General features: G+C 41.1%; 1 protein-coding gene across 1 annotated transcript in view; it reads right to left on the bottom strand.

Annotated features, from left to right (window-relative positions):
- Positions 1-20,064, bottom strand: part of LONRF3 (LON peptidase N-terminal domain and ring finger 3) — a 49,850-nt gene that overhangs the window by 14,197 nt on the left and 15,589 nt on the right. The window contains exons 2-8 of the mRNA XM_073599305.1: positions 13,961-14,079; positions 13,566-13,688; positions 11,994-12,131; positions 9,926-10,163; positions 8,640-8,727; positions 6,865-6,979; positions 977-1,098 (exon numbers count right to left, since the gene is read on the bottom strand). Of these exons, the coding sequence (XP_073455406.1) occupies positions 977-1,098; positions 6,865-6,979; positions 8,640-8,727; positions 9,926-10,163; positions 11,994-12,131; positions 13,566-13,688; positions 13,961-14,079 (943 nt within the window). The remainder of the gene's footprint in view (positions 1-976; positions 1,099-6,864; positions 6,980-8,639; positions 8,728-9,925; positions 10,164-11,993; positions 12,132-13,565; positions 13,689-13,960; positions 14,080-20,064) is intronic.

Genomic DNA, 20,064 nt, shown 5'->3' with positions numbered 1-20,064 from the left:
TCGGCGTATTATTTACAGAACAATGGCACAGGGACACATCTTATTAAGGTACAGAGGGGATAAGATGATTTTATAGAAGTGAGTTAACAACCACTTTAACCATAAATGATGGCCCTAGCATAATTTCTCTCACTCCAGTGTGCACAGGTATAACTTAAGTGTGGTACAAAGGGCTGTGCACATACATCGTAGATGTGTGTATTTGCACGTATGATCACTCATGGAGGAGTGGGCTCACATTTAATGTTTTCTTATATTTTAAACCCTTAACTATGTTGCTATCACATGGGCTCTTAGGATTGTGTGGTTACAGGTTCTTTATATATAGACATCAGGGGTCTATGAGACCCTGCTGCCTCCCCTGCACTGTGCCCGAGCAGCTCCTCTTTCATCCATTTACAGCCGGCATCTGATATGTGATAAGAGATTGGAGAACAGATGTTCCTCAATTTCTCCCCACTTGCTATCCTGAACCAGTTTTTGGGGTCCTTCCACTTCCTGGTTAGGCAACTGTTTGGTCATCATCATTGTGCAGTCTCCTGGAGTCTAAGGGAACCCCACTGCTGCAGAGCCAATAGAAATATCCATGAAATCTAGGCTTGACCTGGACACCTGAAGAATGACTCTCCTCCTCTGCAGTGCAGAAGACTTAGGACCTGAAGAACACGTGACCATGGATTTAATAAGTAAAAGGGGTTTTTATCTTAGCACTAGAAAAAAGTAACCTAGCAAATGGGGGGTCATTTTCAGAGATCCAAAAGATTGGACCTTACTGGTTTCTATGGGAGCAGCTCCATAATCCTTTTTTTGTTTCTCATAAATCAGGCCCGTAATAACAAACAGTGGAACTAGTTTGAACACCCCATCTGAGAATTCAACTGTAATAGCGACAATTAGGTGCTCTTTGTAAACATTACATTTTGTTAACATCAAAATGTTATTAAAATGACATGTCTGTGTTCCTTGTGTGACTTACTTTGAAAGCTCTGCTATCTCCTCCTCATAGATTGCTTTCCTTTCTTTAAGTTCCTCTGGCAAATGCTTAGCTATTAGATATTCTATCAGCTCTGTTTTACAGAACTTTCTCACCGCCAGATACTGAAAGAAACATAAAACAGAATGTAAACCACTTTGGAACTTGTCAATCAGCAGACAGTGTGCGGTTCCAGCTTTTCACCCCACAAAGTAAAAACAGATATATTACAAGTGCTCTTTTACAGTGACTTGATATACACTTTAACAGATGTGTAGTATCTTCATTATTCTTATGGCTCTGTATATACAATGTTCTCTGGTTTAAGCTTTATAAAGTAGCACATAAAATAAGAAAAGCCTTCCAACTTCCCAGCAAACAGTACATCTCTCCTAAGGTTGCTCTGGGCTGCACTGTGCACAACTGTTACAATCAGGTTGATCAGCTGATTTAAAGCAGAACGTTATCAATAACAGTTTGATATCAATGTTCTTTAACAAAAGAACATACATTCCACATTAATAAATTATGCTACCATAATGAGTATGTGCCTCCCGCATTGCTCCTACTCCTTGCTTGAAGCAGCCATTTTGTTGAAGCCCAGAGCAGTCACTTCCTTTTTGGAAACTTTTCTCCATTTCTTAGTTTCAAAAACTGTATGTCAGTTTCTTCAATTAAAATATGTGCATTTCTAGCTTTGATTACATGTCTTGGCTCAGTTACAAATGAAGGCTGACAGAAGCTGTATAGTGCTGAATTACACCGATCTGCCTATGAGGGAGAAATTAGATAATATCAGGGAGATAAGAAACTATCCTTATAAGATTAACTCTTTTTGTCTTCCTGTCACCACTCCTGCTTTTCTTTTCTCCCTCCCTAATCTGTGCCCTCTCTGCCCAATCTGTGTAATTCCTGTTGCTTTCTTCCCCCTTTAGCAACAATAAATCTTAAAGCTGTCAGTTGATCAGCCTCTAGTGGCTCCGATTTTAGGCACACTGCTGAGAAAAATGAGCAACTGACCATGTGCATTACTAACTTTTAAGTAGTATCAGTGGCGGTGCGTCCATAAGGGCGCACAGGCACTGCCCCCTCTCTCCAGCCACGCCCTCTGTGTACTATGGATAGATTCATGCATTGCATGAGTCTATCCATGGCCACTGCTGCCACCCCCTATTCAGGCACCTGGCACCCGGGCACCTGCATTACAGAGGCGGGGTATTTTTTTTAAGCACCTGATTAAAGCCATAGGCTCTAATAGGCATCAAAAAAGGTAAACAGTTCACCCAGCTGTTTGTTTCCTAACACTGAACCGCCTCTCCGCCAATCGGGTGCTCGGGTCTGTTACCTGTCACCTGATTGGCTGAAACGACAGGCGCCGCTATTGGACGCCTACCAGGAGGAGAGGACAGGAGATGAGGACGGAAGGAGACGCATGAAGGACCCCGCTCGTCGCCATCACCCGCTGCCCCACCAAAACAGGGTAAGTGCCGGGCAGACAGTGAGCGGGCGGGGGTCACACTGGCGGCATTCAGGGGCACACTGGCAGCATTTGATGGGCACAATGGCAGCATATGACGGGCACACTGGCAGCATATGATGGGCACAGTGGCTGCATTTTATGGGCACAGTGGCAGCATTTGATGTTTTTTTTTAAATTGCTCCCCCCCCCCCCCCAAGAATTTTGAGCACCAGCCGCCACTGAGTAGTATAGGTACTTATTTTTAATGGTTTACACAGCTATACCTGCAAAAGGAGAAGGCATAAAGTGATCTATCAGGACTTATACTGTATTTCTAACTAAAGTTCCACTTTAAACAATGAAATTTGCAGCTTCTTTATATTTTAATCTTTGCCTATGTTCCTGTTTAGGCTGGTGCCATGACCACTGGTTTCCCCCAGGTTTCCAGCTTCAAGGTGGCTCCTATCTCTTGCAGCTACCTATGGAGTCACCCTTGCATAAAGGGACTAATGTTATGTCTTCCCACACTGTGTGCATCAAAACAAACAGACAGCCCTGTAGCCTAGGATGGCAAGGCACTCCCCCTTGTCTGAACCTACAACCTCTGCTGTGTCTGGCAGTATCTCTTGCTGCTTCGCCAGCTGAGATGTTGGACAGCTCCCTGCCTGACGTCTTACCTTGTGTCTTTCTCTTGAAGACTGTGTGGGAAAGGTGGATGGAAGGCGCGTGATCAAGCGCTTACATCAAAAACACACAGTTTATTCATGTACAATGGAATACAAACATGTAGGTAATACATATAAATACTATGTTTCGTAAGAGTAGGTTACAAAATATGCACTTAAAAGGTTAAAGGTGAGACATGCCCATGTAAAGGCAAGTATTTAAAAATAGGTTGACGCGTTTCGAGGATAACCTCTTCATCAGAGCCTTGAGAACAGGAACACAGTCTGTGTAAACCGGTAGACCAACATATATACATAAGGAAGAGTGGCTAGTTGGGAGATATAACCTGATGGATAATTAATTCTCCTTAGCTCCATATCAGTCCACATCCAAGCGTTCTATGAAGAATAGCAGAAATATGTTTTCCTTTTTAAGTAGTGTGGGTCTGTCAGGTGTACCTGTCTCCAAAGCTGTGTGGGGAAGCTGCAGCTTGCGTTCGTCCTTGGGGGCTGAAGAGTCGTAAATTCTGTGAGGGTGGGAGGAGGAGGATGTCTCCTCCAATAATCCTGTACCTACAAATGTCTAAGGCTGTCTCCATCCGCCTGAGACATAGGTATGTATTGGGCAATACTACTGGCCTCAATACATACCTATGTCTCAGGCAGACGGAGACAGACCTTAGACATCTGCAGGTACAGGATTAATGGAGGAGATATCCTCCTCCTCCCACCCTCACAGAATTAACGACTCTCCAGCCCCCAAGGACGAACGCAAGCTGCAGCTTCCCCACACGCGTTTGATCACGCGCCTTCCATCCACCAATCCTACACAGTCTTCTCCAGACCACCCCTGGTCAGTTTAGACAGCGGAACACGCATGACCATCTTCTCTAGTTTTGTCACTTTAAACAGTACTACCAATTTACACCAAAAACGCCTTCACGAGCGCAGGAGTAATTCTTTTTAGTCTTTCTCCTGAACCCTTTGCTTTTCCCATGAACTTTCTATTTAAGCCACGCCTCTGCACTTCCTGTTTGTCAGATTATTGTGCTCTCTCCAGCCAATAACTTGATCTTGTCGCCCCTGCTGCTGTCTGTATCTTTAATACTGTTCGTTACCGATCTTTGGCTTGTTCCTCGAGTACACTTCAACTTGATCTCAACCTGCAAACACTTGTTACCGACCTTTGGCTTGTTTATTTACTATGCTTCTGCTTGATCTCTACCTGCTATATCTTTTACTGGACCCTGGCTTGCTCACCTCCTGGTGGAATGATCCTGGAGGACCGCGATCTGGTACTAACACGCAGCAAAACCCATCTCCACAATTAGGAGCTCTGGTGAATAAATGTTTAGTGCTTAGACCCTGTGCCTCGGGTGAGCCCATGTCATTCGCCAGGGTAACCTGCTTGTATACCTATCTTGCTGGTTGGTGGGAGCCTCTCTACTGTTATAGCTACTGGTCTCCAAGCCTGACCATGATGCCCCTGCTCCCCCATCCTCCCCTGTTCTCCAAGTTAACAGACTGCCTTGAGACTGCACTGACAACTGTAAGCTTTTTTCTGTGAAGACCAAAAGGGAAGGGAAGCAGCACTAAGACAGCAGGAGCCAGCAGCATTGAAAGTTGTTAACTGCAAATGTTGGGGTAAAGATTTTGACAAAAAGTTTATTGGGGATGTTTATTTTACTGTGATTAGTGTGTTAAGCCAACGCCAGGGGTTTAATACTACTTAAAGTATTCAGGGTAAAGTGTAAGATCTACTGAAGATGTCAGCAACCAGCTGGAGGGAGTGAATTACATGTTACTTGGCTCCTTGGGCTACAAATTAACCATACAAACATAGGAAAGTTCTATTATTCAACTTTTTTAAATGAAACAGAGTATAATATTGATAATACAATATACACTACAGCCAAGTGCAAGCATGGCTTTTAGCACATTCTTGCTGCATTCTATGTGTTTTTTTTTTTTTAATACACCTTGTCTCAAAATTGGTAAAACTGGCTATCTACAAACTATACATAGACCTGAACTATAATCCTAAATTGACCAAAGCCATAAGATATTTCGAAAACCATGACACTTACCAAGGACCATGAAGTATAGGACTCCAGCTATCTCTTTCAGCACACACTAAATATTAACAGTAGAGATCATATAAGCAAAGTAAAATATTTATTCATGAGTTTATGCTTTTGCATTTCTGTCACTTCCTTCCAATCTTCTTGTTGCCTTTTGTAGTTCAGTTTTTTGTTTTATATAATGCCTGTCAGTCACACAAAGCACGTTCTATGACAACATGGTACAGGGCAGCAAACAAAGTATTCCTCCCTCCCTGTTAACTCTAAAGTTCCCGTGCACACCAGCAGCTAGTTTTGTTAAAAGAAAAACTGAATAGGGGATGGAACCCCCTTATAATGCCCACTGCACGTAAAGCAGAACTAAACACTCCTATCTTTTATAGCCAACTAAGCTGTCATCTTAGCCTCTGTGATCTGCAGCTGCCATAGTGCTGCACGTGTGATTGGTCATGACTAGGGTTGCACTGATACCGATACTGCAGCTGCCATAGTGCTGCACGTGTGATTGGTCATGACTAGGGTTGCACTGATACTGATACTGGTATTGGTGCCGATACTAGGCATTTTCACGAGCATCGATACCCATGAAAATGCTCCGATACCCGAAGCCGATACCGGAAGTGACGTCAGCTTGGGAGTGGAACACCTCACCCTCTGGCTGACTGTCTCCTCTGGTGGGTGCCATCGCCTCCTTCTCCTAGTGGCATCGCTAGGAGGCTGCGTGCCGCACACTTGTGACACACCCCACCGTCTTTAACTTGAGGTAAAAGCCTGCTCCAGTGGCAGAACTCCCAGCTCATTCAAGCCCAGCCTGTCAAAATGGGTCTGCCTAGCAACCAATCAGTTGCATGGAAGCCCTAGCATTCAGAAGAGAAAGATGTAACTTCCTCCTCCTGTGCTGCTCCGCCTCCACCTACTTCCTACTGACAACGGAAGGCCCTGGAGTCCGAGGAGACTTTCTATCTATCCTGGGACACTGCTGCTGAGCTGGATGGCCAGGAGTCTGAGGGGATCTGAGTGCAATCATATCTCCCAATGACCCTCCCATTCTCATCCTCTTCCCCCAGCGATCACAGCTTTTCCATCCCAACTCTCCTACCCCACAACCCCTATTTCATCCCACCCTCAACTACCCTGCCTTCACTTACCCCTCTAATCCCCCCTGCCCTCACCCCATCCTCACCCAACTCCCTAACAACCCCACCCCCCCTCCCCACACACACCTCTCAAACCACCCCTCTACCTACTCTTCCTAATTGATAGGCATCGGTAATTGGTATTGACCAGCACTTGAAAAAAGTATCAGTACTCGTACTCGGTGCATCTCTAGTTATGACACCAGCTATTTGAAGGTTTGACAGTTCAGTTGAGAGCACAAGCAGTTCTTATTTACAGCATGCCTTGAATATTACTAATTTGGGAAAACAGGTAATTGATGAGTGTAGTTCCGCTTTAAATTCAGAGAAACTGACAGTTGTTTTAACTGTTTTTAATGGACAGGGCCTCTGCTAAATGGATGTTCGTGAAGATGAACAAAGAATTATTTGGGGTTGTGATCATATATTCCCAAAAATAGATTTCCCCATGTAGGAGGCCATCTTTAGTCCTCAGTAGCTCACTATTGTGGGGTTTAAAGCTTGAAATTCACCTACACACATTCATAGAAAACTAAAAGTTTAAACCAACCTCACACAAGTCTTCTTTGCACAATGGACACTTCGGGTTGTGGTCAAGGCATCGTTCAAGACACTTTAGGCAATATGTGTGCCCACAGGGAGTAGTTACGGGTTCATACAGCAACCTGAAGCCAAAAGAGAAAAAGAGGAAAAAACAATACCTTGCACCAAGGAAATGGAAGGAGTGGATTAGCTCTGAATTTACAACAGATTACACCATACTGGCCTAGTACAGAGTGTTGCTAAATTGTGTCAGAAGGTGCAATAACAAACTAAAGAGTCAAAGCTGAATAAGGGATCTCTGTATTTTCAAGTGGGTAAAAGCCACTACTACGGCACAGACAGCATCAGTCACCATATTACCTTACAGTTCTTTTCTTGATCTGAATGTGACATTTGTGCTGCCTGAAAAGTAGAACTGGGTTAATTCCAGTTTGGATTGTTACTGGAGACTGGATAATTGGGTTATTAATTAGTCTACAGAAAGGAACACAGTCTACTGATCCTAAATGAGGAAATGACCAGGGATATAGTATTATATAATCTGTCTGCCAGTGACACAGACATGCAGCTGATCCTTAAACTGCTACCATTGAGGTTCTGGTAGTGCCCTTACACTGGGTATAATTTCTTAATATCTCCTTTACAAATGTGCTTTGCTTAATGATGAAATGCAAAGGGAAAGTGCATATTTCTGTAACAACCAATCAAAAGCTGGCCATTAATTTGACTATACTGTACTTATCTGTCCAAAACTAGTATCCAACTGTCTTCTATGAAATACTGAACAGCCATGAACCTGGCACTAACTTATTATATAAATGTTAGGCTTTGAAACATAATCAGTAAAGCAGAGCAAAAAGCAATTTGAGAAGTATAAAGCACTGAATCAGGAATTTATCAGCGTAACTCCAGCCAAGTTTTTTTATTTAGTTTTGGTTAAGTGGGAAGAGCTAAAATTTCTGCTTTTTTTCTGTCTGTGATCACATTGGAGAGATTTTACCTTACTTCCTTGCCCCCCTTAGACCCATACCAGAATTAGGGGGTATTGGCAATACTGGAACAAGTGGCACATACAGCAATAAAAACATTGTCAGAAGTTCTAGCCATTTCTCACACTATTACAACTGTTTCATCATTAAAGAGATTTCTCTTCACTTTTTTTTTGGACAGGACGTGAAGATACATTTTTTCAATATAGAAGACAGAAATAAAAATGTAAAAGAGCTTCTAATGTTTTGCTCTATGCAAAAAGAAATAAAAAGGTTTGAGCTGGAGTTTCACTTTCAGTCATTTGATGATTTAAAAGGAAACCTGTCAGAAATCAAAATTCTGTGTACGAAGGCTCAGATGGAAGTTGCTATTTCCTAACTTGTGTGCTACACACTAGTCCTGGGGTAGTGTAGCTGAAATTCTTAATAACTGCCACAGAACTGTTATAAGATCTGTGGTTTGAGGAAAGGCTACTTCCATCAGAACCTTAAAGCTAAACTCCAACTGGACTGGAAAAAAATCCATGATGGTTTCTCTGTTACACAAATGTTTTGCTTTGTGACAGAGCCTCTTTAAATTTGAAATCAGGTGGCTACTGCAGGTTAATGCACTGAGTACATTATAGCCTTGAGCATTTATTACTGAATAAAAAAAATTTCCTGAACATTTTAGCTATAAAGGACCTTATTATTAAATAATATTAGAAACATTTTGAATTGCAAACTTTTCAGTTAAATACTATCACAGACTGGTTGATTTGCCAGCAAGTTACCAAGAGGAATAAAGCAATACCTCATGCAGAGTGAACACTCCAAGTCTGATGAGTCCACAGGTGAGGAGACAGGCAAGCCCATGTCTGCACTCCCATTCATTGACAAATCTGTAAAAAAGTTAAAAAGTAGAATATATAAATATATTCCATTAGAAGAGATCCTTTACTGAACAACATATTTAGAAACAATTAGCTGGGCGGTATCAGAATCCAAATTCTGAGGCCCATTTGCAGAACAATCTGTAGTGAATTTGTACCCATGTATTCAATAAAAAAAATACTTGGAAATGTGAATTAGAAGACTTGAGTTTACTAAAAATGGTATTCATTTAGAAACCTATGGACAATAATTGAATAAGGAAGTGTATGTCAATTTTTATGTCAAGAATAAGCTGGCATATCTGTAGTTTGCTATAAATCAACTGCTTAAAAAAATGAACATAATCTTCCCCAATCTACATTCAAACACTACAATGTGTACACAAGACCTGTGTGTTGGTGTCCTTTGATGTCATTTGTGTGATCAACAAACAGCATTTGGATTTCTATCGATGTGCAGCCATTTCTTCTTCTATACATTCAAACTCTCTTTACTGGTCTTTGAATGTGATGCTTAGCCTTCACCAATTGGTTGGCAAGGGCCAAGCTCAACTTCTCAGGAGAAGTTGAAATTTTTAATAAAATGTTAATTGCTTGCGCTAAAGCTACTTTAAAATGTTGTACCTCTATTGTTCCCTACATACATTTTACCATGAATCACAATGTAAATATCTTTTCTTCAAGTTTATCTTTGCGGTCATGTGGCCACAAAGCTCTGGCTCCTCTGTAAATTTGTGATTAGCGATAGGGAACTTTCTCCCCTCCCGACAACGCCTAGAGCACTGGACACCAGTGGGTAATGTCACTGCTCTGTGGATTTTATCCAACTTGTCAGCCCTCCACAATACACAGAGGAGCTGGGGCCTTGCAGTCAAGTGCCCACATAAAAAAAACAAGCAAAGTATAATATATATATATATATATATGTCTAAATTGTCCCTAGTATGTATGAATGTGAGTTAGGGACCTTAGATTGTAAGCTCCTTGAGGGTAGGGACTGATGTGAATGTACAACGTATATGTAAAGCGCTGCGTAAATTGAAGGCGCTATATAAGTACCTGAAATAAATAAAATAAATAAACTTCTAACTTCAGCTTGTTCAATTATTTATTAATTAATTCAAATGAGTATACACTGGTTTGTATTATTCCCCTTGACAGCATATAATTAAAGCTAGTAAACTCAAGCAGTTATAAAAAGTCATACCTGTTTTTGGTAATTTGCTGGGAAGTTCTGTAACCTCGCGTGTATCATTTTTGTACAACTTCCTTTTTAATGTGTTACATGTTGGTGAAGTTTTCAGGTATATCTCTGAGGATAAAGTGTCTCTGCTGTGGCCTTCCTTCATATTTTCTAAGGTCTGCAGTAATTTCCGCACACTGTTGCATCCAGTGGACATAGTTTGCTCAGGAAGAATTACTTTTTTCTTATATTCCAGGTTAGACTGATCAGGAAGAGAACAGATTTTTTAAATTATATTGTATAATTATATAATTTAATAGATTGTATACAATTGCAGTAGCTTTTAAATGTAATATGTTATTTCTGGAACTGTGCTTTAGGGGCACCTATTTTTCATACCGGTATTATTCTGTCCTTGTCTTAAAGTTGTAAACCTTCGGTGTTTTTCAACTTAATGCATTGTATGCATTAAGGTGAAAAACCTTCTTTAGTGCAGCTGCCCCCCTGAGCCCAATCGTCCCTGCGCCAGGGACAAGCACACCCGCTCCAGCCCGTGACTCGGGTCCTGATTGGATAGATTGAAAGCAGTGCAGCCAAATCCAATGACGTAGGAGCCGGGGGTGGAGCCGAGTCCTGCAGTCTGTGTCAATGGACGCAGCAGCAGCACACGGGAGCGCGCCCACATGGGTGCCCCGAGGGAGAGCGCTTCTCGGACAGGGCACTCGAGAAGAGGAGGAGCCAGGAGCGCCGCTGAGGGACCCCAGAATAGGAGGATCGGGGCCACTCTGTGCAAAACCAACTGCACAGAGGAGGTAAGTATAACATGTTTGTTTTTTTTTTTTTTTTTTAAAAAGGAAGGTCTAGTTATCCTTTAAACTGGGAATACAAACATAATTTTAAATCAGTCTGCAGGCGGAACTAAAATAATCTAACAAATGCCCCAATTCACATTATACAGCTTAGATGGAGGCATCTCCCACTGCGGCTACTGTATTCTGACAGCCGTAGCCAGCACCTGAATTTCTGACCAGCAGCCACATGCTAATAACCGCTGAAGCAATTTTATTGGACAGGGGCATGAAAGCTGGATGGGGATGCAGCAGAGAAAAAAAAAGGGAGATTCCATGTTTGGTGCAAAATCTAGTGAGTGTATGCAGATAAAATATCTGTCAGGATTTGTCCTCACAGTGGAGTGATGTAGTAGAAGAGAAGAACAGAAGTATGTTGGACATATCTTTTCTCACAGATTGTAAACAATTTGAGAAGCTTATGAGACTCTATTACTTAAAAAAAAAAAAAGTGTTGTTAGCAATGATATAGTGCAGGCAAATGGAGGTACCTGCAACAGTTTCTATTCACATCTGCTATGGTCAAATGGCAGCTATTTTAAACAGTTATAGCACTTTCTTGGTGCATAGTGGTGAATAGTACCTGCTCCCTCCCATTCTCTCACACATACATATTGGACAAGGAGGAAGCCTCTCACAGTGATGGGCCAGTAGGAATGGAAATCCATTAGTAGAAGGTGTAAATGACAGCTATTACAGACATGTGCAAGCATCTCTACCTGCTGACAGCTTTCTTTTTTCAGTTTGTCACATCAATGGGCCGTACACACGATAGGATTTTCCAACAACAAATGTTGGATGTGAGCTTGTTATCGGAAAGTCCGACCGTGTGTATGCTCCATAGAACATTTGTTGTCGGAATTTCCGCCAACAAATGTTTGAGAGCAGGTTCTCAAATTTTCCGATAACAAGACTTGTTGCCGGAAATTCCGGGCATGTGTACACAATTCCGATGCACAAAAGTCCACACATGCTCAGAATCAAGCAGAAGAGCCGCACTGGCTATTGAACTTCATTTTTCTCGGCTCGTCGTACGCGTTGTACGTTACCGCGTTCTTGACGTTCGGAATTTCTGACATTTGTGTGATCGTGTGTATGCAAGACAAGTTTGAGCCAACATCCTTCGGGAAAAAAATCAACGGTTTTGCTGTTGGTAAATCCTATAGTGTGTATATAGCCTAAGGGTGAAAGAAAAGTTTCTGCTCATATTGTTTATTCTACAAAAAGTGACCTGTTATTCTTACCTGGTATAACCTATAATTATTACTGCTGGTGTCTGAGTTAATAAGACTTCCTTTTAACCTTGATGGATGCGACATCATTTGAAGAACTTCTGGAAAGTCTCCTTGCCTGTGTCCAGGACTTAATATGTTAAGCAGCAACTGTGGGTATAATACAAGTGATATTAAAGGTCATGGCTGTTGGAGATACACACACACACACACACACACACACACACACACACACCTACATACTATATATTCATTACCTATTGCTTAAGCCAAGAATCTTTTGTACTTAGACACACAAGTAAGATGACATACAGTATACGATGCCTGCCGAACGCCTGGAAAAATACGTTATTACTTTCACGTTAAATACTGGGGTTATGGCTGCAGCTAGATGCCATAACCCCGGTATCATTTTTATTCCCTCAGGCGCCGGTCTTTCTCATAAAATTGGCCCAAGCAGCGGATTCGACCTGCTGCTTTCCGGTGGTTTTCGGGCTTACCTGGCGGATCAGGAAGCCCAAATACCGATCCAGCACTGATGGCGGCTGAGCACAGAGATGAGCTAGGGAAAGATGGCCTCCGCTCATCTCTATGCCCTAGGAGGACCGGAGTGACGACACAACGTCACTTCTGGTTTTGGTAACATGTAAACAAGGTAATTTTTTTTAAAGCAAAAGATCAAAAAATGTTTTTTTGATCTTTTGCTTTTAAGGGTAGAGGAGAGATTTACGGTCTTTTAGAACCCCGATCTCTCCATAAAGAGGACCTGTTATGCTATATTGTTATCGCAAGGGATGTTTACATTCCTTGTGATAGCAATAAAAGTGATCAAAATATTTTGTTTAAAAGGGACAGTGTAAAAATAAAAAAATGTAATAAAATAAATTTTAAATACACTTTTTTTAAAGCGCACCCGTCCCCACATGCTGAACGCATACCTAGGTCACACCCACATATGTAAACGGTGTTCACACCACACATGTGAGGTATCCCCGTGAAGGTCTGAGCGAGAGCAATAATTCTAGCACTAGGAACTAGCGTCGCCTATGGAGATTTTTTAAGTGCCAAAGTTTTGCGCCATTCCACGAGGATGTGCAATTTTTAAGCATAACATGTTAGGTATCCATTTACTCGGCGCAACATCATCTTTCACATTATACATGCCACTATCTATAAAAACAAAAGGGTAGTGTGCCAGGTACACCACATTACAAAGCAAGAAAATCTACTCTTCGGTGGACAGTTAAAGTGACAAAAAGATCCCAGACACAGTATGCTGTAGGTTAAATCTCAGCTTCAGCCAACACTTTTTTGTTTGGATAGAGTGGAGGCAGGTTGGAACATTTCTTCTTGTTAAAAAGGAGAGTGATCCATGGGACCAGTATAATCATTCAGAGCTGCATATGACTGAATGTTATCGCTTCACAATGATGTGTCATAGTAGACTAAAAATAACTCCTATTACTACTTTTTTCAGTATACCTGTATAAAAATATGTTAATTGTAAGGAGAATATAAAATCCTTCATCAATAGTTGCCCCAAACTCAGGGAACACAGCAACATAAAAAAAATGTTAATGGTACCTTTTGGGCTTCAGATTTTGCAGTTTTATTTTCACCATCAAGTACCAGACAGAAAAGAAATTCTTTTAAAGCATCTTCTACTTTTCCCAAGTTTGTCAATGCTTGTGCTTTCCTCAGATGCCCCTACAAAGGAATACAGACCCATATGTAGGTAAGTTATCTGTAACGTGGACTTTGAGAATAAAAAAGAGAAATGTTCATTGGCAAGCTGTGGCAACCAACCAGAAATGAACATCCACTAATCAAATCATAGTGAACTGAATTCTGATTGGTTGCTGGGGTTTACTATATAAGGCATATCACCACTTCTCTTTGCATAGCATTACAAAACCATATACTGTATGTATGTTACACACACTTTGTGGCTACCCATATAAACTAAAACACATACTTACGTTTAACCAATGTGGCTGCAGTTTGCAAGCTGTTTCTGCATCATCCAGTGCCAGTTCATAAGACTTTAGACTGAGGTAAACCATGGAGCGGTTGTTATACAGTAAATGGTCGAGTGGTACTGCAACAATGAAGGGAAATTTCTTTCAGTACAAAGAATATAAACATTCTCATAATTTGTGGACATAACTTCTTGCAGGAGCTTAAAGTACATTCATTTTATTTAGTAATTTATTTTTTTACATTTTGGATAAAGTAGGGAAAGATAAAACCTTTATCAGTGTTTTTTTCTTTTACTGGTTGTGTCCCGTTGAGATTTACCTTCATTTCCTGTCCATAAGATGCAACAGGAAATGAGAGGAAATACCTACAAAGTGAGAGGAATTCTCCTCTTAGTTGTCACTGGAACTGGTGCCCCCATCAAAAGATATACCATCACATCATGTTCATCACTTACATTTTGGATTTCCCATTACCCATTGCTGCTGTAACAATGGTCATAGGTAAAAATAGAGAGAGTGAATCCACCTAGTGGGGATACAAACCACAATAAAAACTTGGAGTTTTAACCCTTCCTCTATCTATGCAAAATTAAAAAATTAAAAAAGTGTGTACATACACTTAAAAGCAGTCGTTTTCAACCAAGGTTCCATCAAAGGTAGAAAGGGATTTCTGGAGCTGTGGCTAGTTGACCTCCTATCTGATAGTATCTGCATATTTCCAGCATGAACACACTTGGCAGAGCCAGCGGCATTACACCAATGATCTTTTTAGCTGTCTTTAAGGGTGGCATTTGGACCACCATCGTAAAAGGACATTTTCCCACTGATCACAAATGTAAAGGGCATTCTTCCCACTGACCACCACTGCAAGGAATATTCTTCCTACTGACCACAAATGTATGGGACAGTCTTCCCATTGACCCCAAATGTAAGGGGCATCCCCCCCAATGTAAGAGATTTTCTTCTTACTGACACCTGAAGAATGCATTTTAAAAGGACTCCCTGAGACCTAAAAATTATTTCAAGGTTCCTCTGGGATAAAAGAGGTGGGGAAAGCTGCTTTTTTTAATGTGTGTCCGACTGAAAGTGAGGGGAAATTCAAAACTTTGAGTTGTCGTTGGAGCAAAAATAGATGGGAATTTTTTTCAATAAGAAGCCTGTTTCAGTGAAAACTGTCAAACAGTGGATTTTTCCCCCAATGTAGACAGTTTTTCTTTCAATTCCTGTTATGTCCAGAGGTAAGGAAATGAAGGGAAATCTTCTCAATGAAACAGATATGACAAGGAAACAGGCAGACAATTGAATTCTTCCTCCCCTACTCATTATATATATATATATATATATATATATATATATATATATATATACACATACACACACATATACATAAATACACACATAAAACATAAGTTATACAACCTAAGGCCACCTGTCATGATCCTATTTAGGATTTTAAAGTGTGCCTAAACTCAAAAACAAAGCTGTAAAAATTGCAGTTTACTTATCCTTAGATGTAGTGACTGCATACGTTTCATTTTTTGGGCTTTTCCCCCTTTATTTTCACCTGCCAATTCTGTCAATAAAATAATTCATGTCCCAGGGTGACAACTTTCACCATTCTATATACATATATAGAAGAACAGCATTGTCATCCTAGAGCTGCTCTCCTAAATTGGAACTACAAACACCTCTTCCTTTCTCAATCTCTATAACAGAATAGAGTTGTTTTGTAGATCACAGAAGATAACTGAGATGGCAGATGGCATTGTTTGGGGTTTCAGTTCAGTGCACAGGAAGTTACAATCTCTGAGAGGCTCAACAGGTGTTTTTTTGTACTTGCAGGGAATGTACTTAGATAAAAGAAAGCTAATGCAGCCACCACATCTAAGGAATGGTATGCTGCAATATATTACATTTTATTCTTCGGTTTATAAAAATTACTTATAAAAAGAGCCATCATCATGTAAAATGCACATTTTCATCATGTTTAACCACCTCAATACAGGGCACTTACACCCCCTTCCTGCCCAGACCAATTTTCAGCTTTCAGCGCTCTCACAGTTTGAATGACAATTACTCAGTCATGCAACACTGTACCCATATGAAACTTGCATCCTTTTTTTCACACAAATAGAGCTTTCTTTTGGTGGTATTTAATCACTAGTGGGTTTTTTATTTTTTGTGCTATAAATAAAAAAAGACCGTAAATTTTGTGAAAAAAATGCCATTTTCTTTGTTTCTGTCATAAAATTTTGCTAATTAGCAATTTTTCTATATAAATTTTGGCCAAAATATATACTGCTACATATCTTTGGTAAAAATAACCCAAATTAGTGCATATTATTTGGTCTTTGTGAAAGTTATAGAGTCTACAAACTATGGTGCCAATCTCTGAAAATTGATCACATCTGATCAGGCCTTCAGTACATCAGGTGAATCTCATTTCTTGAGACTCTAAGTCAGGAAAGTACAAATACCCCCCAAATGACCCCTTTTTAGAAAGTAGACATTCCAAGGTATTAAGTAAGTAGCATGGTGAGTTTTTTTAAGTTGTCATTTTTTTCCCAAAATTCTTTGCAAAATGAAGATTTTTTTTATAAAATTGTCATATTATCAGGTTATTTCTTACACACAGGTTATTTCTTATTTCTTACACACAGGTTATTTCTTACACACAGCATATGCATACAACAAATTACACCCCAAAATACATTCTGCTACTCTTCCCGAGTATGGTGATACCACATATAAGACTTTTACACAGCCTGGCCACATACGATCGCGGGCATTCCCTGTTTAAATGGAGGGCAGTCATATGACCCAACCTAGAACTAGTGTACCCATTGGAAGATTTCTCCTCTATTACTTTTCAGGGGACACCCCAAAATTTGGGATTTTCCTTTACCTTCACTATTAATGATAATGGTAAACAGGGAAAATAGGGAGTGTGAAGATATGGACACAGACAGCAATAAAAACTGACAGGCATTCTAATCCATCTCCCCTTTTATCCAGAACTGAAATTAAAAAAAAAAAAGTTTTGCCTTTAGTTGTACTTTAACCACTTGACAACTGGGCACTTAAACCCCCTTCCTAACCAGACCAATTTTCAGCTTTTGGTGCTCTCACATTTTGAATGACAATTACTCAGTCATGCAACACTGTATCTTTATGAAATTTTTGTCCTTTTTTTCACACAAATAGAGCTTTCTTTTGGTGGTATTTAATCACTACTGGGTTCTTTATTTTTTGCGCCGTAAAAGAAAAAAGACCGAAAAATCTGTAAAAAAATACATTTTTCTTCATTTCTGTTATAATATTTTGCAAATTAGTAATTTTTCTTCATATATTTTGGCCAAAATTTATACCGCTACATATCTTTGGTAAAAATAACCCAAATCGGTGGATATTATTTGGTCTTTTTGAAAGTTATAGAGTCCAAAAGCTATGGTGCGCATATCTGAAAATTGATCACACCTGAATTACTGACGGCCTATCTAATTTCTTGAGACCTAACATGCCAGAAAAGTACAAATACCCCCCAAAATGACCCCTTTTTGGAAAGAAGACATTCCAAGGTATTTAGAAAGATGCATGGTGAGTTTTTTGAAGTTGTCATTTTTTCCCACAATTCTTTGCAAAATCAAGGTTTTTTTTTTACTTTTTTTTTTTTTTCACAAAATTGTCATATTAGCAGGGTATTTCTCACAGACCGCATATGCATACCACAAATTACACCCCAAAACACATTCTGCTATTACTCCCGAGTATGGTGATACCACATGTGTGAGACTTTTACACAGCGTGGCCACATACAGAGGCCCAACATGCAGGGGGAGCACCTTCAGGCGTTCTGGAGCACCCAACTCAATTCTGACATTTCTCTCCTACATGTAAAAATCATCATTTATTAGCTAGAAAATTACTTAGAACCCCAAAACATTATATATGTTTTTTTTAGCAAAGACCCTAGAGAATACAATGGCGGTCGTTGCAACTTTTTATCTCGCACGGTATTTGCGCAGCAGTTTTTTTAACGCGTTTTTTTTGGAAAAAAAAATGTTTTGTGCTTTACAAAAACCAAAACAGTAAAGTTAGCCCAATATTTTTACATAATGTGAAAGATGAAGTTACGCCGAGTAAATAGATACCCAACATGTCACCCTTCAAAATTGCACGCGCTTGTGGAATGGCGCCAAACTTTGCTACTCAAAAATCCCCATAGGCGACGCTTTAGAATTTTTGTACTGGTTACATGTTTTGAGTTACAGAGGAGGTCTAGGGCCAAAATTATTGCTCTCGCTCTACCGATCGCAGCGATACCTCACATGTGTGGTTTGAACACCGTTTTCATATGTGGGCGGACTTACGTATGCATTCGCTTCTGCATGCGTGCACACAGGGACAGGGGCGCTTTAAAAAATTTTTTTTTTTTTTTTTTATTGTTCATTTTACTTTATTTATTTTAGTTTGATGCTTTTTTAAAAAAAAAAAATTTTTGACCACTTTTATTCCTATTACAAGGAATATAAACATCCTTGTAATAGGAATATGGCATGACAGGTCCTCTTTACAGTGAGATATGGGGTCAATAAGACCCCACATCTCACCTCTAGGCTGGGAAGCCTGAAATTAAAAAAAAAAAAAAAAAGATCCTGGCTTCGATCGTAGCGGTGAGTCGGTAGAAGCACCGCAAGGCGGCGGGAAGGGGGGACGTCCCCTCTCGCCTCCCGTAAGAACGATCAAGCAGTGGAACAGCTGCTATGATAGTTCTCATGGTGTAGGGAATCGCCGGCTGAAAAAGCTGATATCTGAATGATGCCTGTAGCTGCAACCATCATTCAGATATCTCCGCACAAAGTCAAGGATGTTGTATGACGGCCGGCGGGCGGGAAGTGGTTAAAACGCTTTTTTTTTTTTTAACACAAAGTTGTCCATTTATACAATATTTCTACCACATAACATGTACATACCAAAAATGACACCCCAAAATAGATTCTCCTGCTCCTCCTGAGTACGGCGATACCCCATGTGTGAGACTTCCACAGCTTGGCCACATACAGAGGGCGAGTACAGCTGAGCATGGCTCAGCATGGCAGGGTATGGCAGGGTATTGCGGAGTATGGCGGGGTATGGCGGGGTATGGCGGAGTATGGCGGAGTATGGCAGGGTATTGCGGAGTATGGCGGGGTATTGCGGGGTATGGCGGGGTATGGCGGGGTATGGCAGAGTATGGCGGGGTATGGCGGAGTATTGCGGGGTATGGCGGGGGCATGGCAGAGTATGGCGGGGGGCATTGCAGAGTATGGCGGGGGCATTGCAGAGTATTGTGGGGGCATTGCAGAGTATTGTGGGGGCATTGCAGAGTATTGCACAGCATTGCAGAGTATTGTGGGGGTATTGCAGAGTATTGCACAGCATTGCAGAGTATTGTGGGGGCATTGCAGAGTATTGCAGAGTATTGTGGGGGTATTGCAGAGTATTGTGGGGGTATTGCAGAGTATTGTGGGGGTATTGCAGAGTATTGCACAGCATTGCAGAGTATTGTGGGGGTATTGCAGAGTATTTTGGGGGCATTGCAGAGTATTGTGGGGTATTGCAGAGTATTATGGGGTATTGCAGAGTATTGTGGGGTATTGCACAGCATTGCAGAGTATTGTGGGGGTATTGCAGAGTATTGCACAGCATTGCAGAGTATTGTGCTGGTATTGCAGAGTATTGCACAGCATTAGTAGTAGGGATGGCTGAGCATGGATGGATGGATGTCACTGTGCAGCGTTGTGGGCACTACACATACAGCCCACAGCGCTGCAGACATCCATCCATCCCCCTCCCCGCTCACTGTGTACCGATCGGTACACAGGAGGGGAGGAGAGGAACCGGCATCATCAGATGACGCCGGTCTGTTTACATGTGATCGCGCCGTCATTTGACGGCTCGATCACATGGTAAACGGCCGCGATCAACGGCCATTTACCGGGATCTGTGATGCGCCGGGTCCCCTGGACCCGGCGGTCACGGATGTGTTCGGGTGCGCGCCCCAGGGGGCGCGCGAGAGGGGAATTCTGGGAGGACGTCATAGTACGTCCACCCAGAGTTATCCA

This window comes from Aquarana catesbeiana, linkage group LG09, assembly GCF_042186555.1.
Source record: "Aquarana catesbeiana isolate 2022-GZ linkage group LG09, ASM4218655v1, whole genome shotgun sequence".
NCBI classification, from domain to species: Eukaryota; Metazoa; Chordata; class Amphibia; order Anura; family Ranidae; genus Aquarana; species Aquarana catesbeiana.
This window is presented reverse-complemented; position numbering and strand designations above follow the sequence as displayed.